A 26996-nucleotide genomic window follows, 5' to 3' on the forward strand; every position below is an offset into this window, starting at 1 on the left:
CTCTGCTGTGATTGGCTGAGAGGGGCGGGACTTCCGACGGCACAGTTTGGACCCTAAAGTGACAGACTTCACCTCCTTAAAACTGGAAGAAAAACCGAAGGACGACGCGTTACAAGTTTTAAAACAGTAAGGAACCAACACGAGACAAATAGGCGTTGAATAGTGTGTGTATAACCTGAGATATAGTGATGTTTACGGTACATTATTAGACATAAATGCTGTAATGTTGAAAGTAGCTCGCCGGCCAACAGAGTCACTGCCTGTAGTTTGGGAAATACGATGCTGCGTTTAGGGTAGGCTCGGAAAAGGGTCAAACGGATAAGTTAACACGCAACAAGTAGCTAATAATATGAGGTGATAGCTCGCATATTTGTTCACTTTATCAAAACACATTACCAGTTACATCCTCAACTATTTTATTCAGTCGTATGTGATGTTTACGGTACATTATTATCCATATTGTTTTGCCAACCGAGTCCTGCCTGTAGTTTGGGAAATACTACGCTGCGTTTATGTTTGGCTCGTAAATTGGAGATGTTGACACGCAACAAATAATAATATTATGAGGTCATAGCTCGAATATTTGTTTACTTTATCAAAAACATATTGCCAGTTAGATCCTCAATTATTTTATTCAGTCATATTTGGGCTGTTAAATTGGTTTAACATCACTTAAACAAATAGTCCATAATAGCCATAATTTCCAGGAACTAACAACATTCATGGACAGACAAATATCTATATAAAATATATCAAATAATATTATAAATATATTATAATAAAAATATATATATTAAATATTAAAAATATTAAAATATATAATATCATATAATATATTATAAATATATCAAATAATATATATATATATATATATCAAAACACATTACCAGTTACATCCTCAACTATTTTATTCAGTCGTATTTGGTCTGGTAAGTTTGTTTAACATCACAATAGCCCATAATAGCCAGAATTTCCAAGAACTGACAACATTCATGGACAGGCAAATATCTATATCAAATATATCAAATAATATTATAAATATATTATAATATAAAATATATAAATTAAATATTAAAAATATATAATATTATATTATAAATATATCAAATAATATTATCTGACTGATAAACATTTTTTTTCAGGTTTCAAATTGTGATGGACCTTTTTAATTTTTATTCTGAAATTTTATAGACTAAATTATTGATTGATTAATTAAGATAATCATCGGCAGATTGATAAATGATGGAAAATTATCATTACTTGCAGTCCTACACCAGTGAGACATTGAGTTAAAATGTTGGCATTTATATGTTTTCAGTGTTTCAGGTAGAGAAAGACCAAAAACACATGACTGAGTCAGGGTGTGTCTTATACAAAGGCATTTACAGGAGAGCCAGTCTACACTTGAGTCAGTGTGAGTTCAAATGGGGTGGAAGTCACCCTAGGGAGACACCTGACCATCACAGGTCCAACACAAATAGGAAACTCACGTTTGTGCCTGTAGGCAGTGTACAATCACTGTCCAGGCCTTTGCTTGTCTCTGGAATGTGGGATTAAATGTAAATGGAAAAACACCCGCGCACCGGCTCCTAGCTGGAAGGGTTTGGCCTGACGATCAAAGCCAGGTCCTTCTCGTTGTCAGGCAACAGTTGTAATCATGTTATGGTCAAAGAGGTTTGGTTCTAAGGAGGACCTGTGCTGTTTTTTTCCTCCAACAAGCTTTTATGGCTATAACGATTAACACTGGAACATCTGTAATGTTTCAGTCAAAAAAATCATCAGGCACAAATTAAAAACATAAATTGTTTTCAGATGAATATCTAATGTTTGTTTGCCTTTAATACATATTTTCATTTGTTTTCCTTGTCCCAGATTGTAATGATTTTCAGACATGGACGACATAAACCTTCATTATCGCTTTCTGAACTGGAGGAGACGAATTCGAGAAATTCGTGAAGTGCGAGCGGTGCGATACCGGGAGCGGCTCAAAAGGATGCTGAGAGACGGAGAAATACTCAGGTAACGGAGATGAGCAATGCCACCATGAGAGACACAGATTTGTTATGTTGTTTAGTGAAGTCCCTCATTTTATGATAAATCTCCTCCTTTGCTTGCTGAATCAGCATCCCACTTTGCTTACATTTGGCAGAAGTAATGATAATAGTAATATTTAGTTTTTTTTCTTTTTGCATCTCTTTGTAGGTATCATGGGAATTCAGATGAAGTTGGCTGTTTTGTGGCAGCCAGGCCATTGTCAAGAAGAAATCGCTATTTTGAAGTAAGAGTTGATCATTTCCTTTCAATCCCTGACTATTAATATGATAAAAAAAATCACTATGTCAGGGAAATAGTAGAGCAACACACGTCATTTAGTGATTTGATCTGACTCATTAACACTAATTCTTCTAAACTTTGTGTCCTTACTAGTCTCAGTGTGATATTCAATGATGAACCCAAACTGAACTCTAAACTGATTTTCACAGCTTCATTGTTGATTACCTGCCAATTTAATATTGTTTTGTACACAAATAAGCATCATCAGTCCAACAGGTTTCCTGCCACTCTCACTAGTTATATGCTGTACTCTATTGACTGCACAGCTGGCTGATGTTGACAGTTTGATGGCTCTGAACTCTTTTAATTATGACCTTTTAGCAACTATGTTTTAATTTAAGAAGAATGTGGTGTGATAAAACAGCCCAGTTGCTCAAGATTGTTTTAACAGAAGTCACTTTATTCCAGATGAGGATAGAAGTGAAAAGTCCTGGGAATTAATCAAGAGTGCAAGCTGTGCATACTATATGTGAACATACGTATGTGCTGAAGTACTGTGTCCCCATTTCCACACTACATACTAATTTAAACAGGGCTTTTGAGTTTGTAATTCACACTGGAATTTTTACAAAAAACTAATATAATCAAGGATACTAGTATGCATACAAATCAATAGTTTTTGTGGTATTGATGGACACTTATTGTCCCACAATGCAGCACACAACAGAAATGAAGGAGCACCTTTTTTGACCACAAGACATTGGTTATGTAGTACCCGAGGTTTCAGCTCAGATACATTTCAGACAGCAACAAAAAAATAAAGTATTTAGTATTTGGTAAAAACATTCTGCAGTATTTTTGAAACTGTCAGCAGTGATCCACATCTAGTTTAATTTCCTGTGAGTGGAAAGTAATAAAGTATATTCATGTACACTAACTGTCAAAACAGTGTACTGTAAAGATTAGTATAAAGATTTAGGACACAGCCCTTGTTCTGTGTCTGAGACTTGGCAGGCTAATGTGTCTGACTGCTTGCCTTCATCTTGCTGAGCCACACATCATTACACTTTTATGAGAAACAAAGATCTTTCAGCTTGGAAATAAATTTGTTGAATCACTTGGCAGCTCTTTCTAAATTGTGCGCTGGGACTGTGAGTACAGTAATGACTGAAGCTAATGCTGATTCTTTGAGTCATATATGCCAAAATCATTTACACCAAAGTCAGAAGCAGTGTCAGCAATTAAGTCTCAGTCCCAGCACAGAAAATAGCAACAGATTCACCTCTGCATGCCGCTCATCTCTTCTTAAACTTTGATGTTCGCACACTGTTCAATCAACCTACCAAGTTCAGTTAGGGTTAAGAAAATATGTCTTCATGTCTTTTGATTGCATCATTTTAATTCTAAAACCTTTGTGTTAAGAAGAGACAACTGTATATTTCTGGATCAGACGAGAAACCAAGTACGAAGAGCTGTAGGGTTGCACACATTTCCTAATTCATGCTATTAACATTGATTCACTTCCACTTGCTGTTGCTATGCCCCTTAAAGGACCAGTGAGTAACATTTAAGGGGATCTATTGGCACAAATGGAATATAATATTAATAATTTTCTTAGTGTATAATCACCATAGTAAGAATAGTTGTGTTTTCGTTACCTTAGAATGAGCCATTTATATCTACATACAGAGCGGGTCCTCTCTTCACGGCGCCGGCCATTAGAATCAGAATCAGAATCAGAATCAGAAAGGTGTTTATTGCCAGGTGTAAGGGGTATACACGAGGAATTTTCTTTGGCTTTGTTGGTGCGAGACAAATAGTATAATAACAAGAAATAGATAAAACGTTAGAATTATGTTTCTATAGTAGCTGAGAACGGACAAACCACTGTGTTAACTTTTCCTGCTTGGGCCGGAGTCGATAACGTTACTCGCTCCTGAGTTAACCCCCATCACTCCACAAGACATGGAAAACTTCTGTTGGTCTTGAGGAGATGCAACTTCCATTGTACATTCACGTAATTTTCTCAGAGCTAAACTAACTAACTCACTTGTACTCTCACACCATACACACATTCGCCACCGCTCTCTCTCTCTCTTGCTTCACCACTCACTTCCCACGTACACACTTACACTCTACACACTGGCTCTGCCCCAAATGACCTAAGCTACTTTTACAACAGCTCCAGATAGCTCCATTTGCGTTTTCACGTCAGCCACCGAAGTTCTCCTACACGCCTGGCACACAGGAGAGGCTGCAATCTGCAATCTCACCGCTAGATGCCGCCAGATGTTACACACTTTACCTTTAAGCCTTCCACCCTAGCATGGAACATATGTTGTTTACAATGATAATAACAAAGGCAGATTTTAACTTCAAATTCTTTGTCATTTTTAAAACGAGTCCTTTAATTCAGACAGAGGCAGACAAAAACAGGCTTCACATCTCTAGCCAGCAACTGTCGATTTTGGCGGCTGAAATTACAGCTGTTGTGGGCTAATTAAGATGATGTTAGCTCCATGAGTTGTTTGTTCAACTAATGTTTCAAGCGGACTCATTTCAATATGAAAAATATGCACTTGATAGCTACTTGCATGCCAGCAACAAGTCTTAGTTGCGGCTAGGGGGCTAAAATGAACAATACTGTGCTGTTGACACCATCTGAGTCTGATTCTTTATGTGTAAACAGCCTCAACTAGCAGCCAGTAAAACTCCACTATGAAGGGTCAATACTGTACTACGTACTGCAGTATATAAAGTTTCAGTGGTGCTTTTGCTTTGATGGGTGAACTGACTGGATCTGATACAGGGGCTTTCTTATCTTAGCCCCAACAAACTGGTTTCACAAAGCCAAATAAGTCTCAGCTCATTACAGATCAAGTGCTGGTTTGTTTATTTCATGGCTCTTGGTAGTCTAGACACTGTAGTGCACAAACATCCCAGGACAGTGACTGTCTCTCAGAATAAACCATGTTCAAACTTGCCTAACACACTCACACACATCCTGCCCCGGTGTGACGTGTAGTGAAACAGTAACTAACCCTTGCAACCTTTATACTTGCGTGTGCTTCATCGCTGTGACTCACTTTGTGGGAGTCACGTAGGAGGAGGCGATTTGCGTAAATGGGCATATGAGCTACATTAATAAATGATAGTAAATTGGATGCTGATTGTAGATTTGACGGGAGATTTTAGGGTTCATCTGAATGTTTTATACTAACAGAAAAAAGAGACGTATTACTTCTCACTCTCAGGAGGCCAGTGTTGAGGTCATGGGAAAGAAGAACTTACAAGTTTCCTCTGCTCCTTGCCCTGGATTTGCCAGCGGTACTCCGATTGCAGTGCGTCCATGTACGGCTCCCTGGGGATGATGTCATATGGCCAGTATTCAGTTATGATAACAATGGTGAAGGCCAGCTCTGTACTTCAGGGTTTTCCCTTTGAACCAACATGCAGTTTTGTACAAAGAGATGCTGTATAGTTTCAGGTTTGTTTGGAAATTTCATGAAGTGAAAAGAGAAGCAGTGCCAACCCAAAAAGCAAAATGTAAAAAGCCTGAAGGAGCAGAAACGGAAACAGAAAGCTTTTCTGGCAAACAAACCTGCAGCACTCAAGTGGGCATTTTGAAACTTTTATGTCACCTTGAATGATTTCCTACCATAAAATCTGTACAACTAGGAGCTATGAAATGTCTCAACAACTATTGGGTGGATTGCCATGAAATGTTATATTCATACTCTGCAGAGAATGAATCCCTCTGACTTTGGTTAAGCGTGTAATGATATCGATGTGGATCAATATATCGAGTCAACGATCGACGATCCAATATCATCAATGCAAAGTGAAAATATTGATACACATCATCTTTAAGATACACCTTTATTTAGAAATTTCCTACTTTATATTTATTATTTTTATTTAAAACGATAGATTGTTTTTCCTTTAAATGTCTGGAAGTGCTCAGTAATAAAATAAAATCATATTTTAGTTGCTTTAGTTGTTTATATAAATCTAACTGATTGTGTTAAATGGGTATATCATATCGTCTCATATCGATTGCAAGCGCCTGAACTGAATCAAAATCGGAAATCGAGTCCAAAGAATCAATATAATATTGTATCGTGATGAAACTTGTGATTTACACCCCCAGCTCTGGTGATCCTTTGACACCGGTAGCAGCACCACTACTTTAGTTTAGGACTAAATACCCACAAAACTAATGATATTCCCATCAACATCAGCTGTATTTTGTGTTTAATTTTTTTGTATTTTGTGTCTAATTAGCAAATAGTACATGGTAACACGCTAAACTAAGATGGCAAACATGCAGCCTGTGTGTTCCATGTGTTGGAAATTTACTTTTTTGTCCACCTGCCACTGTGGCTGATGGATTCCCAAATCTACCAGCCACTCAATAGATTGTCATTGATTCTTTGGCCGGTGAGTGAAGCAAATCTAGCAGCCACTTGCATATTTGACCAGCATTAGGCTTGTTGCTGGTGCTAATTTCCAACATAGCTCCAATACCCATACTACCATACTATTTAGTATGCCAAAATAAAATTTAGTATGTCCCAATGCATAGTATGTCAAATGTAGTATTCCAAAAATACCAGGATGTCTGACCATATCTGGTCACATTTTGCAGTATGAAAGCCAGCAGGTTTTTCTGGCTGACCATCAATCCTCTGTGCAGCAGATGTATGAGTAAGGGGGTCAAAGTCGCAATGTTATGAGGAAGTAGGATGTCCCAAAAACCTGTTTATTTGTGAACATAACATTCTCATACTGTTCATGTTATTTGATATATCTCAGTGGCTGAATCACCCATGTGTGACAACATCCACCAAAAGAAAAGAAAATTCTAATGAAAATAAAAGCCATCTGAGTCCTTCACCCTTGTTCCCCCTCCTTTCATACTCCTCCTCTTCCTCTTTCTCTGCCTCAACAAAGGTTGTTCTTCTTATGCACAATACATCAGCCTCCCACACATGACGTGTAATGAGTAGTCCATGACTTGTCGCTCTGGATGTTTAAAACAGCCTCTTTTGAATTCAAGGTTGACATCCTGTTGAGAGAGATGTGTCACAGCAAGAATAAAGTGACTCCTTGCATTATCTAGAAGAAACCATGTTTTGATGTTCACTTCTCTGAATATAAGGTTGTTCGCAGATTGTAATGACACCCTTCTGATTAAAATGAAATCCCATTTTTTGTTTTTGGAGTCCTTAAAAAGTAGAGCTTAAATTAATCGCCAACTATTTTGATTCCAGCTTCTTAAATGTTAATATTTTCTGGTTTCTTTACTCCTCCACGACAGTAAACTGAATAACTTTGAGTTGTGGACAAAACAAAAACACATTTGAGGACATCATCTTGGGCTTTGGGAAACACTGATCGACATTTTTCACCATTTTCTGACACTTTATTAGACCAAACTAATCGATTAATCAACAGATTAATTGACAATGAAGATGATTGTTAGTTGCAGTCCTACTAAAAAGAATAAAATGATCAGGAGAATGGGAATTTCTAACTGTAGTGATACTTCCTCTCTTGTTTCTCGGTGATGATTCAACCTGTGGTGTTTGCAGGTGACCATCATGGATACAGGAGTGAGGGGAATGATTGCTGTTGGTTTGGTGCCTCAGCTCTACAAGCTGGACCATCAGCCGGGCTGGCTCCCGCACTCTGTGGCTTTTCATGCTGATGATGGCAAGTATGTAATAATGTAGATTTTCTTTACATATACTGTAGACTGAACATGTTGTTAGTGATACATGGAGATGCAGCAGAATAATATACTTATGACACAACGTAATGTTATACATACACAAGCTCACAGAACACTTGTTGTACTCATGTTCTTAAAGCAGTGGTTCGACTCCCCAGTTTTGTTTAGTTTGAGCAGCTAGTACCCAGTGGGCAACTCTGGGGTCTGAAAAGTGAAGCAAATGCGGAAGTGCCTTAAACTTGCATTCTTTCTAACAGCCAGCAGGGGGCGACTCCTCTGGTTGCAAAAAGAAGTCTGATTGTATAGAAGTCTATGATAAAATGAGCCTACCTCTAACTTGATTTATTACCTCAGTAAACATTGTAAACATGAGTTTATGGTCTCAATCTGTAGTTTCAAGTCTCCTTCAATACAGCATGATGTTCATTTAGTAAATTATGGTCCCATTTAGAGTCAAATAGACCATAAAGCAGAGGATGCTTTAGGGCGTGGCTACGTTGTGATTGACAGGTTGCTACCGCGACGTTGTTCGGTCTGGGAGTTGTCCGTGTTTTCGTCTTACAAGTTTAACTTAATTTTTTTTATACTTATTCGTCTTATATCTTTCACTGTGTGTTTTCAGTTCATGAAAGTAAATTGATATTTTGGTCGCCTAAAAATGTCTTATTCAGCGTTCGGTTCTGTTTAGCTCCGCCCTCTTGTGTCATCTCTGGTTGCAAATAACTATAATGGTGGCAGCCAAAAATGCTATTGCTATGCTACTACTTAGGCGTTGTCCAATGTGCTCCAGACACTGTGGATTTTTCATGCATTCCTTGATTTTTTCCTCTCCCCAACCTGCTTTAAATCCCGTCAGTAGCTCATGTGCACGCACACTTTGACTCTCACAAACACACTCAACAAAATCTATTCTGAGGCAAATTATATCACTGGTACAGGTGATGTAATGTAAACATTCCCCAGTCTAAAATATGTTATTTTATGTTTTTTATATTATTTTAATTTAATTCTCCACAACCATCTGGCGACATCCAGGTTGAGGACCACGGTTCACAATTTGTTTCCTGTCTCTCTTAAAACAATAGTCAGGTACCCTTATGAACGTTGAAACTGGTTTTGCTTGCTGTAATCACCTCTGCTGTCCACATTGGCCATTAAGGGGTCCTTTCTCTACCTTTTTATTACTTAGAGGGAGATTATGCAAATGAGCTGTTGATTATGTGCCATTTTCCCTTCATTTTCTGTTACTGGAAGTATTTTCTGAGTGTTTTTCTGTGAACATCTTCAAAATCTGAAAATGATGAGCCATAATGATAATCCATTCGACCTCCCTTACTTCTCTTTCCACAGGCTGTATAATGGCAACACTGTAGGACAGCAGTTTGGTCCAAAATGCTGCAGAGGTGACAGGATCGGCTGTGGAGTATCCCTTGACTCTGATGATGGACAGCTAACTGTGTTTTTTACCAAGAATGGCAAAGAAGTAAGAGCTCCGTCACATCATTTATTCAACCATTACAATTTTTTACATGAATGTCTTCAAAGTTCCCAGCTACATTTCCCTGAACCGTACTGTATCTGAATGTTTGTTTTTCACTGCAAAGAGCTGCTAAACTGTTTTTCGTTGTTTTCAATGACAATGACAATAAAGTATATCTATCTATCTATCTATCTAATGTGTTCCTAGGTCGGCTGTGTGGAAATCCCAGCATCTCCTGAAGCTCTCTACCCCGCCGTGGGGATGCACTCTCTGGGGGAGGAAGTGCAGCTGGACCTGAACGCTGAATGGGGGATGGATGAGGATGATGGACAGATGATTGTGGATAGTCATGAAGAGGACTGGGGCCGTCTCCATGACATCAAGGTGACCGGCACGGTAAGTCCTGTTGCTGAGAGATAGACGAAAGAAAAATATATATAAAAAAATGGACATCATTTTTTTTTTACCAATTTTACTGTGAGCAGGTCTGCCGGTCAAGAACATTAAATGTAACACACATAGACTGTACATATAGTCTCCACTTCCTCCCACTGCACAGAAGTGAAAGCTAAAATATCCCAAATATGTGAGCTGCCATCTTGAGATTTTGACGTCATGTGTAGCCGGAGTATGTGTAGGCAAGGCAAGGCAAGGCAAGGCAGCTTTATTTGTATAGTGCATTTCAACAACAGGGCAATTCAAAGTGCTTTACATAAACATTCAAGAACATTGCAACAAAGTGCAAAAGAACATTAAGACGTAATTAAAACAGTTATAAAAACATTAAAGATTAGAAAATAAAAACAAGCTAAAAATAAAAGCTAGGATAGAAGCTAAAATACAATAAAACACAAAAGAGTAAAAGCTCTAATAAAAGGCAGCAGCAAACAGGAAAGTTTTAAGCTTTGTTTTAAATGAAGTGAGAGTTGTAGCGGTCCTGCAGGTTTCTGGGAGCTTGTTCCAACTTGAACTTCTGCATGTTTAGTTCTGACTCTGGGGACACTAAGCAGACCTGATCCAGATGACAATGAGAGGTCTGGATGGTTCATAACACAGCAGAAGATCAGAAATATATTTTGGCCCTAAACCATTTAGTGCTTTGTAAACCAGCAGCAGTATTTTGAAATCAATTCTCTGAGAGACAGGGAGCCAGTGTAGAGACCTCAGAACTGGACTGATACGATCCACTTCCTTGGTCTTAGTGAGGACTTTAGCAGCAGCGTTCTGAATCAGCTGAAGCTGTCTGATCGATTTTTTTAGGAAGTACAGTAAAGACGCCGTTACAGTAGTCAAGTCGGCTGAAGATAAATGCATGGACTAGTTTTTCCAAATCCTGCTGAGACATCAGTCCTCTAATTCTTGTTATATTCTTCAGGTGATAGAAGGCTGTCTTTGTAATTGTCTTAATATGGCTGTTAAAGCTCAGGTCAGAGTCCATGACTACACTAAGATTTCTGGCTTGGTCCGAGCTTTTTAACATCACAGATTGTAGGTGAGCACTAACCTTTAATCTTTCCTTTTTGGCTCCAAAAACTACGACCTCAGTTTTGTCTTTGTTCAGCTGAAGAAAATTCTGGCACATCCAATTATTGACTTGTTCAATGCACTCACTCAGTGCTTGTATTGGACTGTAGTCTCCTGGTGATAGAGTTATGTAAATTTGTGTGTCGTCTGCATAGTTATGGTAATTTATTTTGTTGTTATCAAAAATCTGACCCAGTGGGAGCATGTAGATGTTAAACAAAAGAGGCCCCAAGATGGAGCCTTGGGGAACTCCGCATGTGATTTTGTTCAGCTCAGATTTGCAATTACCTTTAGACACAAAGAAGTCCCTGTCTTTTAGGTAGGATTTAAACCAGCTGAGTGCTATGTCCAGTAATATATTATGGTCAACCGTGTCGAATGCAGCACTGAGATCCAGTAAAACTAAAACCGTAGTTCTACCACTGTCTGTGTTCAATCGGATGTCATTGAAGACCTTAACAAGAGCCGTCTCAGTGCTGTGGTGAGGTCGAAAACCTGACTGGAAGACATCAAAAGAGTGAAGTAGAGATCGAGGGGTTGTCTCCCTGATGAAGTTTCATGCTGTGTAATGATTGGCTCGTATCAGTGGGAGGATGAAGCACGGGGAGAATCTGCGTGCACCAGATTATTAGTCTGACATACATCAGACAGTTTTAATTAAGGTTGGCTGCTAACTGATGTCTGAAGCTTGACTCCTTAACCACATTTCAAAGGCGGTGCATCACTTGTTTGTGTCAGTCCATCACTCCTGTACTGTAACAAAAACATTTAGAATAAATTTAATTTACATCAGCATTTAAACTTTTAACATAAAATATGTATATAATTTAAGTAGCCCAAACTGTTTTAAAGGATAATTTTACACATAAAAGTCTTTTTTTACAGCTCTTTTTTAAATTTATTTTTATTTGACCTTTATTTAACCAGGTAAAATCAATTGAGAACCAATTCTCATTTACAATGATGACCTGGCCAAGAGGCAGTAGCAAGAGTATAAAGTCACAGTCCACACAAGCGACACAAACAGCACAGATACAGTACAGTATGACAAACATACTTTACTCTCTTGGGGAGTAAAAAAGAAAAAAAGTTTTGTAAAGCATTTTGAGGCTCCAGAGGGAGCTACATTAAGTATGATAAATTACCTCAAGGGTCTGTTGGGTCTCAAGACTACAAAAAACTATGGTGTGGAGATAAAAAGTAGCGAGCGGACCAGACCTCTGTAGCCTGCTCTTCATCTCCGCTTGAGGCTACATTAGCTGCTACTAGCATAACACACCCATAACTCCAACCTAACTGTCAGCAGTTAGATTTGCATTGTGGGTAATGTAGGTGCCAGGTTTTGACAAAGGATGAATGGAAAAAAAATGACTGCTCTGATTCTGCTGCATCGATCTAGATTCTTTTTAACATGTCCACTGTGAGTCTGACAATATAAACCCGATGGAGTACGCTTATAGAGTTTGTGAAGAAGCCTAACCCCAGCAGTGTATAGACCATTTCACAGCTCCAGTTCCAAAGGTGTCACAGTTTATTTCCTGTTGCAGTATTTGACATAGGCTGTGTCCGAAATCATTCACTCAATTACTACTCCTGACCCGCTATCCAGGGAGTTCTATATAGTGAGCTCAACGGCAAAATGAAAAAACACTTTCGGACAAAACTCGGGTCATTTTCTCAAGAACACCAACATATGCAAACATCTTTCTTATGCAATCAGAACAGTGGGATCTGCATTTGCATTTATCCCAGTCCCTGTAAACTCCAACATTATAGCACTACTTTCAGAGGGCACATTTCATTGAAAATGAAATCATGTATTGACTTAACTGTAAACTATTAATTAAAAATTGATACAGTTGTTTTTGAGAATCGATACTGTACTAACATAATATCGCGATATTCAATTTTTTCGCTATTTCCTTACACCCCTAGTCATTGCTGGTACACAATTACAACGTGCCAGATCAACGCCGGCTGGTAGACCATCCATAATATATACTGACATGTGTTTTTGTGATGAATACATATAGTAAGCTGATGCAGTGTAGGGATTTTATTGTGAAAGGTAACAACGGAAGGTGTAAAGCGGTGATGCGCTGCCGTCTGCCGTTGTGGCAATACGCATATTTTACCCAAATTAATAAATACAAAGTACTTTGTTGCTGTTTGTGTTGTGATGCTCTGCTCATATTAAATATATTATTTTTGCTTCACAACTCATGGATTTATCCCAATTGCTCCGCTCTCTCTCCTCTCGTTCGTCTGCCATTGCATGATGGTATTTACATTTAGTGCCTGTTTAGTGACCATCGTTGTCCACTCCTTTTCACAGTGCATTGTGGGATACTCACTATACATTTGGATGGCAGTACTAAATGGCAAACTTTCTATAGTCCACTATATAGTGAGTAGTGAGTAGTGAGTGATTTCACTAAGCTGTTGCCTAGCAATGAAACACTGTACACTCTGGCCAACATGTCCAAGTCCTGACACATTACCGACACTCCCCAAGTCTGCCTCCGTCTGCTCACATGAGTTCATTCAAGATTGTTGGAAGAGATTAAATGGAACAGGAATTGATCAAAAGTCAAACATAGTATCAGTGACCCTCTATGGAACTGCTGGATCTGTGTCAAATCCAAAATCAGAAAAATCCATATTGAAGATCAATAAGGCAAAGTGCAAACGTTTAGATAGCAAGTCCTCCTGATCCAAATCTCAGAGAGTCAATACAGAAATTCACACGTAAGCTTTTGCTAAATACCGGATAAGAAGAAACCAATATTTCATAACGTGCTACTTGACATCTTCTCTCCCTCTCTCTTGTTTGTCTGGGACTCCACCCCTCCCTGTGACGGCAGGGCTGCAGTGTTTGTGTCTGACTCAGGCGTTGATACGCACAAAACCTGAATAGAAAGAGGATGGGAGGGGATTTCAGCTGAATAGCCCTACGGCAGTTAATGCCACCTGCGCATTTAATTATCCTTTATTTCTACAAATGTCCTGTATGAATGCAGGGCCCACAAACCGCTGTCTGTACATCTCCATGCAACTCGTCAATTACACGTGTGCACGTCTTAACAGTACAGGAGAGCTGTCAGGACACAAAAAAAACCAAAACATGTTATTAACGAAACAAGAGTGTTGTTTTTCTCTGGAATTTCAGGGCTGGAGATTATGGGAGTAAGAAAATATCGGAAAAAATCGAATATCGTGATATTATGTTTTTTGATACTGTATCGATTCTCAAGAACACAGTATTGAATTTTATTTAATAGTTTACATGCAAAGATGAACTCAGTCAATACTTTATTTCATTGGCAAAGAGATGAGCCCTCTCAGTGTGTGTGCCCTCTCAAAATAGTGCGATGATGTTGATGTTACAGGGAATGTGATAAATGTAAATGCAGATCCCACTGTTCTGATTACATAAAAAAGTAAACTTTTTTTAATCAGATTTTACGCATATGTTGGGGTGTTCTTTATACTACGACTGTTTTCCAAAATTTGTTTAAAAAAACTGCAATATATCGCCTTACTTACTATATTGCATATATTGAATTGTAACCCCCGACTCATGATACGTATCGTATTACCAGATTCTTGTCAATACACAGCCCTACTGAAGAGGGATGATGAGATATTTTAGTTTTTGGATTACAGGTTTGTGCTTTATAGTTATTAGACATCCTGGTTTCTGGGTTTCTTCATCTACTTGCATTTGCACCAGAGTGGCTGCCAGAAAGGGAAGAGAAGGAGGTGTTCTCTGAAAATTAATCAGTCTATAAATGCTGATGGTTGAGATTTGATATTTATTTTTTATAATTTAAAAACAAAAAAGGTGTATGGTTTAAGTAGAGCTGCAACGATTAATTGATTAGTTGTTAATTAAATGATCGGACAGGTTTATTACAGTCCTGCGAGGTACCAGATTTCTTTTCTTTATTTGTCAGAGCATTTGATTTATTGATTGCTGCCAGGATGTAATAAGAATTTCAACAAATATAACACAAATATTTCTAAAATACAGTACCCACCCTAGCTTTAAGTAGATAGGGCTATATAACTGGGTCAGTTAGCTGCCTTTATGATCTTTTCTAGAGCTACAACAATTAATCAATTAATTGATTAGTTGTCAACTGTTAAATTAATCGTTTGGTTTGAGTAAAAAAAAGTAAAAAATTCTCTGATTCCAGCTTCTTAACTGTGAATATTTTCTGGTTTCTTTACTCCTCTATGACAGTAAACTGAATATCTTTGAGTTGTGGAAAAAACAAGACATTTGAGGACGTTATCGTGGGCTTTGGGAAACACTGAGCGACATTTTTCACCATTTTCTGACATTTCATAGACCAAACAACGAATCGATTAATCGAGAAAATAACCGACAGATTAATCGACAATGAAAATAATCGTTAGTTGCAGCTCTAGATTTAAGATATAAGCAAATAAACTGGTGTCATATTATCATTATTAGTGATGAAGTGACAGTGGTTGAGTTTAATGATATCAAACATTTAAAACACCATTAGACTATTTTTGAAATCTCACACAACCTGCTGTTTGTTAATGAAAGAAGAGTGAATTTAACTTTGCTAATTGGCAGCCATGGTAATAGTGAGATGTTGGGCCTGGACACTAATGTATGCCAGTCTTTTTATCTTCAGACGGTTGTATTGTGGTGCCATAAGTTCATTACTGCTCTGATGACATTTGGGAAGGTCACTCTGGAAATGGACTCAGCTCTGCTGGTGTTGTCATCCTCTGCTGCTGCATGTAGTTAACAGTGATGCTGTCTCTGTTGCCGTAGCTTTGCTTTTAGTTCCCAAACAGTTCGGTGCATTGAAGACGCATCCAAATCCTGCCCCATTTTTCCAGATAAGAAAGAATTGCATGACGTTGCGACCTAGTTTTTCACCTCGTCATCTAACGTCCCTAATAGGATAATGTGTGAATAAAACATGCTCTCCCATCTTATTCAGCTCCTGTCTCCACCAGCATGAGAGGGAGGCAGAGGCAAATCTGACATGCTTTAACCAGCAGTGAAATGCAGTGTACAGTCTACTGAACCCAGGAGTTTTGGGGTTATAATGATTAGAATAAACTCTTCTTCCAGTTTTGTTGACATGCCTAAACATTAACAACCTGCTTGAGTAAAGCTAGGCAGTGTTTCCATTTATTTATCTAAATATCAATAAGATTGTATAGATCTAAAAGCATGTTATTTAATGAATCTGCATGGAATAGCAAATACAGAAAGTAATTCTTGTCACACGGTTTGAGCTGTTTCAGAAAAAAAACAGAAGTGCTGCATAATGCATTGTAGAGGTTAGTGAAACAGACGCTACCTTGGAAATGGAGCAGGACTTCAGCTCTCTATATGGGACAGATATGCTGCTTAAAGCGAGCCTATGTCTCTTTTTGCAAACAGCTGTTGCCTCAAGTGACAAATATGGGATGATGCTATATGCTAAAACATAATGTAACAGTAACACATCTACACGAGTAGATAAGTGTCATAAAGTAATGTTAGTTATATAACCCTATCTACTTAAAGCTAGGGTGAGTAATGTATTTTTGAAACATTTTTATGCCTCTGCGCCAGCGACAGCCATGGCCGGAGGCATAAAAACAGGATAAAATGATGAAGTGATGACATTTTGGACCAGACATGGATGTAAACTGCAACTTGACTGGTTGGCGGAGGCAGACAACCACAAGGTGGTAATTCTATTGTTTTATCCATCCATCCATCTTCAACCGCTTATCCGGGATCGGGTCAATCGGGCCCCAAATTACTTACCAAAGCAACAAGGGTGATTTGGAAGGATGGATTTTATATATAGTTTCAGTAGGACCCACATTAATAACAACAAACTGAAGAGTCACAATTTTGTTATCTTAGTTGAAATTCTCATTACATCCCGACAGCGATCTATAAATCAAATGCTCTGACAGAAAAAGAAAAACAATCTGGTATCTGTGGCTGTCGCAGGACTGTAATATACCCGTCCAAACACACTCTGCCCTCACTGCACGTCACCGGAGTCTTCCACAAGCTGCTTTCATACTAACAATAGCCATGTTCGTTGTTTACGTTGGTGAGTTTCTGGTTAGATTTAGGGACATATGGAGCAAGTGCTGCTAGCTACTTTCATTGGAAACGAGATTGCACCAATGGCTGGGTTCTTTGGTTGGATAATATTTAAAATGTAGCGTACTCTTGCTGGTTTCTCCAACGTTACCTACCCAAGCTTTAAGTTAGCTAACATAAGCAAACGTTAGCCACTAAAAGCTTCTGGTCATACCAAACTAGATAAGGCTGTAGAATATATTGACTTAGGCAAGGGTGTGTTTGTGCTGAATACACAACACTGACTTATTAACATCTTACAAAGTTGCTGTAGTGTATGCAGTAACAACACATCCAACAGCATATGAAGCAACATTAGCATTTATTTGGAGTCATGTGTTCGGCCACCCCATAAATGTAAATCCAATATTCATTCTCCTTTTAGCTCATGAGAGAAATGTCTGTTTCTTTACTTGCTAGATGCTCCACTATGTTCACCAACTAGCCAGTTGCTAACATTGTCTGTTTTGTGTCACTGTCTGTCTGCGTTATCTCCACAGCTGCTGGAGTACGTGGGTAAAGGGAAGAGCATCGTGGACGTGGGCTTGGCTCAGGCCCGGCGGCCTCTCAACACACGCTTCCACTACTATGAACTGGAGATCACAGATGCTGGAGAGAAGTGTTACATCGCCCTGGGGCTGGCACGCAGGGTTAGTCATCACCATAATGATCACATGTCATTATCATTGACACACAATGTTACTTACAGTACAGCACACTCTGCGGTTATCTGTCGGTAAAGAAAACTTCACTCCCCCCCCCTTCGCCCCTCGTCATCGCTCTCCCTCATATGCACCACTGCTCTCACTGTTTCCAGTCTGAGTGATGGATGACCGAAAGAGGAAAAGCTAACAACAGAATAAATATTGTCTCATTTTACCCTCACATCTGGTTTTCCGTAGAAAGCAGGTTGTTCCATTTACATGCTAATCTACCATGTCAAATAGAACACTGTGGTCCAGTACGTGAAAGGTTAGTTATGAGATAAGATGAGAGTATCTGATTGTTTTCCCTCTTCAGATTCTTTCTTTATTTTACTTCCTCTTTCCACACAGTCCGTAGACAAGAAGGGGTAAATAGAAAAGAATTAGAAGTATGCAGGAGTTCCTCAGGCTAAGCAATTAAAGCTTGGTATCCTAATTAATTAAGTAGTATTAAATCAGAAATGATGAAAGCGAGCAATGATGCATATTTTGGAAATAAGTTGGGTCTGAGAAGACTTGTTGAATGTTTACACATCAGAGATCAGCTTGCCTTTGGCCTCACATGACATTGTCATAAACTCGTGTGCACACGTTTAATAAAAATATAACCGCGTACTAATGACGGCTGAGGATGCAGTTTAAACAACAGATATGAACTGAAGTGTGGCTCCGATATCGCTGCTCTCCGCTGGGATTCTCAGTTATTGGATGCTAATTGATTGAGCATCAATCTTGCTAATCACACTGCTGTTTTGCCAGCTGTGACGGCGCTCACACAGCCTGGGAGGTGGCGGATCACTCTTCCACTCACCCTCGACATTAAGCGCCGTTAGTTACTGTGTGTGGGCACGTCGCGCCCTCGGGTCAGACGGCGTGGAGAATAGAGCTCTGTCATTTCGCTGATTGTTTTCCTGGAATTGTTTTTCTCGATGTGTCTGCGGTTTTGCTGGAGCATTATAAATCCATCAAACGGTCATTCCTGAGGTTTTGTTCCATCCCTCGTCATCTCCTGCAAGACGCACCAATCTGCTGAGGGGAAGAAGCATTACCTCTCGCTACAGGAATCAAAACAAAGGTGTCTCTCTTTGGCTCAGGATAACACGTGCTTAACACTTACTAGTTGCTCAGTGGTTGCTTATATTGGATGAAGGAGCAATTGTTTGTGGTGCATTCCTTTTCTCTTTTGTTGCTTTGGGGGAAAGTCTTCACACCTTATCTCTTTAATTATGTGTTTCTTCGTCTTATCTTCTTGTGTTTTATCTGCCGTTCTCACCTGTTGTTGTGCCCATCATCACATCACATTAAATAGTTACGTAGACTTTATTACAGGCAATCTAATTCAAGAATCCCTCCCTGCATAGAAAGTCGCGTACACTCTGTTTGTTTTACTGATGAGAGGAAAAACATGAGCCTGTTAACTCTGCCTAAATGTATTTATTCTGTCTCATTTATAAAGTATTTATTCATGTTTTCAATAACACATGCATATTACGAAGCCTCGATTTATCAAACGTATATCTCTTTGAAATGGCTGGTTTACTATTCAAGATAATATAAGGTGATGTGGAAATGGAATAAAATAGAAAATAAGTTTGGGAAACTGATATAACCCATAGATGACGTCGTTTTTTTCTGCAGCTTGTCGAATCTGTTTGATGTGCAACCCAAATTTAATCAGCGGAAACTTCTTAAGATAATGCGCAGAAATACTTTCCCTCGTCTTTGTCGAGATATCCCAATCAAAACATACATTTATCATATATATAGACATACATTGAGTTTTCTCACAGGCGTGTGAGGTGACAGCTGGTTTGGTGTTTTCTCACTGTAGAGTCTTCATGTTGTTTCTGCACCTGTCTGAGATCATCCATCAGCTTGGATTCCTAACCTCCTAACCTGTCAGTCTCAACACTGACATGTCTGGATGCCAAAGGCCACAAACAATGTTTGTAATGCTGAGCATGAGGCAAAATCTTTGCTTTTGTTTTTTGAAATTTGAGTCTGTCAGCCGTTCAAGACAGAAAAAGAGAGAGAGAGAGAAATGTCCTCAAAACTTCCATAAATAAGAAAAAGAAATAAATGTATGGAGACATTGTTTAGACTATCTGATGTATCAATCAATCATAAGATGACACTTTCTCTTTTGTCTCACAGGACTACCCCAAAAACAGGCATCCAGGTTGGAGCAGAGGGTCTATAGCCTATCATGCAGGTGAGTGTCGGCTCATCATGATGATCTGTATATGTATATATCCATGTTACACTACCGCTGTCATTATGGGCAGCGTCAGCGTCTTATATAATGTAATTGTCACTCATGTTTCTGGCTAGTCGAGCTGCCTCCTCTTGGTTTAAGTCGACTAACCGGTTGTTTTGGTTTAAGTTGACTAAGATTTCTTTAGTTCATTAGTCGTTTTTATGCTTCTTTTTTTTTCGAATGAACGACTTATTTCTAAGAAACCTATGAGCACATCTCTGGTAAACACAAGATTTAAAGTGCTTTTGTGTGGTTCTTTGTGGAGAAACTCAGTTTTATAGATATGTCCATTAAATCAGCAAATCAATTAGTCAACGAAATCTGTATTTGGTCGAGGACAGCCCCACTGACGATGGTAGAAAGTACAGATTTGTTACTATTTTATTATTATTGGCAGCCATGTCAGTAATAATTACATATTTAAAAGGTTATTAATGATTTTTATGTAGCTTTCTTTGGCCTCCACCAGCCAGAAAAAGCCAGAACTGTGCATTGCTCAAAGTAGTTCCCAATAACTGTACGAGTAGTACTGTTCCCACTTAATATTTGATACATGTTCTTCCCTGTGTCTGCGTGGGTTTCCTCTGGTTGCTCTAGTTTCCTCCCACAGTCTAAATCATGCAGGTCAGGTGAACTGGAAACTATCAATTGCCTGTAGGAGTGAGTGGGAATGAGTTTGTCTGGCTATACAGTGTGTCGGCTGAGCAATACCAGTGGTTCAGAAAATGAATGGAAGGATGTTACTTTACACTCCTCTTCCGAACAAAAAGATTTATATAAATGTTAGCAATGGCAGATGTTGTCGTTGTATCACACTCTCTCTTGCATGTGACTTACAGCACTAATCAACGTCTCCCTGTTGTTCTTTGTAGATGATGGAAAGTTGTTCCAGGGCAGCGGGGTCGGCGACGCGTTTGGACCGCGCTGCTTTGAAGGGGACATCATGGGCTGCGGGATCATGTTTCCACGCGACTACAGCCTCGATGGTGGAGGTGAACAACATCTTCATATTGTTTCCAAAGCACTGTGCCTCATCGTGTACAACCTCTAATCATCTTTCTGTTTCTGGGTTCTCTCAGATGACGCAGACGACTGGGAGCTCGATGTGATTCCCAAACCTAGTGAAGTTCAGAACGACTTGTATGCAAACAATGAAGATGAAGACGATGAAGAAGGAGAAGATGTGGAGGGGAGGAAGGTCACGGTGAGATGCTGTCAAAATCTGGGAATAAAAAACTAGGGACTCTGAAAGCAACAGTGTGTAACATTTCGGGGGATCTATTAGCAGAAATGGAATATAATATTCATAACTATGTTTTCATTAGTGTATAATCACCTGAAACTAAGAATCGTTGTGTTTTCGTTAGCTTAGAATGAGCCCTTCATATCTACATAGGGAGCGGGTCCTCTTCACAGAGTCCACCATGTTGCTCCGCCATGTTTCTACAGTAGCCCAGAACGGACAAACTAAACACTGGCTCTAGAGAGAGCCACCGTAGTTCTCCGACACGCTTGGGAAACTGCGGTAATGTGAGCCGCAGAGTGCAAAACTGTGATACAGATACAAGTAGTGCTATTACTTATAGTGGTAAGGATGGCCTCTGAGCGAGGCGAACGCTGTTACCACGGTTTTGCACTCGGCAGCTCACGTTACCGCATTCTTGGAAAGGGAGGGGTGAGCGGAGGGGTACTCCGGTTTAGTTGCAATCTCCAACTAGATGCCACCAAATCCTACAAACTGTACTTTTAAACCTTCAGTGCAAATATTCATATCATCTCGTTGCTGTGTTTGAACAGGTGTTCTTCACCAGAAATGGAAAGGTGGTGGGCCGGAGGGAGGTGGCCTTGCCTGTAGGAGGCTTGTACCCCACAATTGGCATGATGAGCACTGGGGAGAAGGTCAGAGTGGACCTGCACCCCCTCAGCGGCTGAGCAGAGTGGAGGAAACCTGAGTGGAGAAATCAGAGCACGGACGGATGATTGAGCTCTGGGACATTTTTGGAGATCAGGTGATAAATAAAACCTCCACATCAACAAGCTCCAAGATGTTACTTGAAAAGTCACTCCAGTGTAGAAGGTGACTGAGACTCATGCTGTAGGAATGATCAAAATAAGTTGATACATGTGTGCCCTCAAAGAAGTGCTTTATAATGAACTGGTTTTACAGAAAACCGTCAAACCAGATGTTTGTATAGGTGAAACACACACAATCACACAGAGTAAAGTTCATGAAATGCCAAAAAGGGTCTCACCAGAATAATGAATGTAAAAATCAAACAAGCGGATCCTCTTATCAGCGACAGATATGTAGCGCCTCTCTCACAGCCTGAAGCCACACAGTCTGCTGTGCCTCTTCCTATCGACGGTGTGCTACTGACACTCAGTGGTGAGAGTGATGCTCTGAAATATAATGCTCGGAAAGTCTTCCCAAAAAAAAAGGAATAGAAAAAAAAGAGTAGTGCACTGAATGAACAGTGAGTTTACCCCGTGAAGCAATGTCAGTCAAATTAGCTGCTTTATGAATGTGGTTCTGTACAAGTATGAGTTCTTGTTCTGACATTGAGCCATGTTTGATGCAAGCCACATGCATTAGGAATTATGGGATGATTAAATGTAAGAACAATTTGTTGAAGTTAAATGTTGTTTGTTAAGTTGGAGAAAGCAGTTTTAAAAGCAAAATCCCAAATTAAGGTTATTTTATATCACAACTAGCTGCTGTCCTTTTTTTAATCAGGTTGATTTTAACCGAACTGTAGACGATGTACTGTCATTAAATAACATGTGCGGGTCATAATCACTCCAAAGTTTGTGGGAGAAACATCATGTCTAAACTTTTAGACTCTAAAAGATGAAACAGTTTAACCAAAATCATGTCAGAAGAAGAACCCCAAACAGACTTCTTTTTTTTTGCTTTGAATGTGTTTTTCCAGTATAGAGATATTTGGCATCCAAGTGTAACTACATACATGTTCTCCGAGTATATACCTCACAGTTTGCCTTCCAGACAAACAAACACAAAACATTACTAATATTTAAAGAGGACCTATTATGCTTTTGTGCTTTTTCTCTTTCCTTTAGTGTGTCATATAGTTTTTTGTGCATGTAAAAGGTCTGCAAAGTTATAAAGCCCAAAGTCCACACCAAAGTGAGGAACTCTCCCCCACAGAAACACTGCTCCTGAGCTGCCTGAAATGCCTTGATTGACGTCTTGCCTTTTCTTCTTGCCTTTGCACGGCCTCAAACAAAGCTGGTTAGAGTGGAGTCCAAAGAGTTTGGTTCGGTTGACCAATCACAACACAGTAGGAGCTCAATCAGAGCGTTTCAGACAGAGGGTGGAAAGAGGTGCTGCAGCACAGCCGGTTAGAGAAAAATAAAGTGTTTTTCGAACATTACATCATGTAGACATGTTCTAGTAGGAACCCAAAATACAAGTATGCACCTGAAGATGAGCATAATAGGTCCTCTTTAAGTTAATGAAAGTACAGTAGTGCCGAACTCAGTGGAGCTTTTTTGATAGAATTGAACTTTACAGACACAAAAGACACATCTTAAATCATGAATGTATTTTCTGTGGATCATGAGGATGACATGGACACCAAATGTCTCAAAATGGGGAAAAAAACGTGAAGAGCAACTCTGTTGAGTATTAAACCCCGGCAGGACGAGAATAATTAAGGACTAAACATGGTATAGTTTCCTACTAGTTCAACTTTTGGATATCTTACAAAAGATGTGAATGTTGACAATGAAGCCATACTGTTACTAAGATTTGCTGCTCAGGTATATTTGAAAATCAAAATGAAATACCTTGTCTTTTTCTATGGTTATTCTTGTGATCTTGCTGTATGTTAAAGTCAATCGATTGCTAGAAACCTGTAATGCATTTTGTTTTTGTGTGGTCACACACTCAGCTGTTGTTTTCCAGTGAATCTTTTTGACATTGAATACTGTTAAATTAGTAGACTTTAACTGTTTTCCTCCCTGAAGTCAATGTTAAAAGATGTTTTCTTTTTGTGACACCAAATTTTATGCACAACACCTACCTTTTACAAACATTGTAGAGATAAAAGGAGCTGCTTCTGGTATCAATTCACATTTATAACAGGTTTCTCTGCAGATTTCTGTGCCAAAAGTTGTGAATCATTCATAAAAATATAACAATAGGCTGTTAAATGCAACTGCAACTTTTAGAGGATTTACTTACTGTATATTATTTTATTTTATTCATTCATTTTTTTTTTTTAAATCTGACATTAACAGATATAAGAAGTTCTTCAGGCTTTAAAACCAGACTGATTTTAAACATTTGACCTAATGAGCAAAGTGCCTGTGTGAATAGTTCCAGTCTTATTGAATAATCCATGTAGGTGGTGGACGTTCACACTGAAAACCTTCTTCTACGCCTCATCCTGAAGGGTCCATGTTGGACTCCACATCTTGCTGGGATATTCATTTGAATAAGGAATATTTGCGTCCATGAAGTGCCCCCCTGGTCACCAAAAACAAGTTTATAGACTGGTGTTCATGTGATGCTCAACTGCTGCTAATCGTGTGCCGAGGAAAACACTGCACATCCTCATATCAGCCTGTACTGTAGACGGGGTGTACTCATGTTTTCACTTTTTACCCTCATCGTCCAGTTTTGTGTCGTTGATCATTTTAGCTCGCAGGAGCTAATAATGGTCTTCTGCTGCTGTTGGCTGTCTGTCACGCTTTTAATATTTAGCCTTATTTTATCTTTTGTGTAATTAATCATGAATGAAGTTAAACATCAGTCTCTCAATCCAGCCCCTGTGTACATCCTGTCATGTATGTTTTTATTTAACTGTTCTCTCATTCACTCTGTCTCTTTTCACTTAAAGCAATCAGGTAAACATGCCAAAAATGATTTTAAAAAATAAAGAATATTTACACCCTGCGTTCAGGCTTTTCTGTTGCATCAAGTTGAATATAAATAATATTCAGTGCTGTCTGCTGACTCTAATGAGATCTTCTTAGATGTTTTATAAAATGCAGACCTAATATTTCAATCCTTAAATTATGTATGTAAATGAATATTCTTCCCACATTTGTCTCGTAGTAGCGGAGTAACATTATGAAAGAGATTCTTGACTTTTTTTTTAAGTGTTAAATCTTTGATCATTTCATATAGCAGTTTTTCTATCTAACAGTATTTCAAAAGAAGTGATGATCTTAAGAAGCTGTTCAGAGAAGCATTCATTTATGGTGTTATTTGATGTGACACATTTTGTGTCAATGTCTTAAAACGATTAAAATTTAAGTACTTACAACAGTGGTACTTTAAGCTCAACAGTGACTGCTGCATGATAGGGAGATTTGTCAAGTATTTAATACTCTTATCAACATGGGAGTGGGCAAAGATGCTTGCTTTATACAAATGTATGTATATATTTACTATCAGAAATCAATTAACACAAAACAACGACAAATATTGTCCAGAAACCCTCACAGGTACTGATGTTACGTGCTGTGCCGAGGCTTCGGAGCGTGTGTCGAGTAATCCAGGAAGTTTTCCGCGATGCGTGTATCGAGGCTTGTATCGTTTTAGACCAATGACGTCATTGATGACATCCGAAGCCTCGCTGCCCGGCCGTACCGCCCACTGGTTCATGAAGTGTTTCAGATCTTCACTGGTTCAACCAATGCCGCTTTCCAGAAGTGACACAGAACACTAATATTAACCCTCCTGCAATTATTATATTATATTACACTCCACTACAATACAATTATTAACTTAGGATTGGTTTGCACACATAAGATGAATTACTCACAAAACAATTACAGTTTATTATACATGTATCTTATATACTCATAATATACTTACTAAATAGAGATTTTATTAAATATGATATATATATATATATATATATATATATAAATTGATTACATGGTAATAGATTTTTTTTCATTGTTTATAGTCATTCCCAAAAGCCTTTACTGGCGCAAAATACAGTATATCACAGATCTGTGTTCCCAGTAGACCACAACCAGCACTGATCCCAGTAGAGCACTTACACTTACACACCAAAAACTGACAAACTGACAATAACCTGATATTTTCAGGTGGATTTTCATTTAATTCTCACTGCAATATCATTTTCCACTTGTGCAATTTTGTTAATAGTCTGTTTATTGCCAATACTGTATAGACTCCTATTTTTATACTTCCAATCTTTATACTTGGTTCATATTTTGTTACACTTTGTTTAGCTCTTTTTTACTGTGTTAGCTTATGCATCTTGTTTCTTGCACTATCCCCTTTGCTGCTGTACACTGCAAATGTCCCCACTGCGGGACTAATAAAGGAATATCTTATCTTATCACATGGTTAAGATCATATTTGTGTTTTACACTCTTTGACCACCAGGTGGTTTCGTGAGCACATGAAGCCTCGAGCAATGAACCCTTTTCCGAACCAATTTGCTGGAAAGCTTCAAAGCTTCATGAGGCTTCATCTCGCCATCACTACTCACAGGTACTGCATTTAGCATAAAAAGCATAACAGCTGTCAGTGTGCTGACTTAACTATGACTTGCCCCAAACTGCATGTGATTATCATAAAGTGGTAAAAAAATCATAAAAGGGGGGACTCGTGGGTACCCATAGAACCCATTTTCATTCACATATCTTGAGGTCAGAGGTCAAGGGACCCCTTTGAAAATGGCCATGCCAGTTTTTCAAAGCCAAAATTTTGTGTAAATTTGGGGCGTTATTTAACCTCCTTCTGAGCCTGCTACAACCTAATTGCGTTAATGTGTTAAACAAATTAGTGGCGTTAAAATGAATTTGCGAATTAACGCGTTATCGCATTAACTTTGACAGCCCTAATGAATAAATATATAAAATCTATTTAACCAAGTTCTCTA

At 38.8% G+C, this 26996-nt stretch overlaps 1 protein-coding gene across 1 annotated transcript; it reads left to right on the plus strand.

The window, feature by feature from the left end:
• LOC141765881 (SPRY domain-containing protein 3-like) lies at positions 1-25027 on the plus strand. Its single transcript, XM_074632147.1, has 11 exons — positions 1-126; positions 1873-2019; positions 2203-2278; positions 7869-7993; positions 9359-9491; positions 9696-9884; positions 17649-17798; positions 20007-20064; positions 20982-21101; positions 21189-21313; positions 21907-25027. The coding sequence occupies exons 2-11, from the start codon at positions 1892-1894 to the stop codon at positions 22039-22041; spliced, it is 1239 nt and encodes a 412-aa protein (XP_074488248.1). The 5' UTR covers positions 1-126; positions 1873-1891; the 3' UTR covers positions 22042-25027.
• Positions 25028-26996: the final 1969 nt, after the last annotated feature.

Source organism: Sebastes fasciatus, chromosome 1 (genome assembly GCF_043250625.1).
Source record: "Sebastes fasciatus isolate fSebFas1 chromosome 1, fSebFas1.pri, whole genome shotgun sequence".
Lineage (NCBI taxonomy): Eukaryota > Metazoa > Chordata > Actinopteri > Perciformes > Sebastidae > Sebastes > Sebastes fasciatus.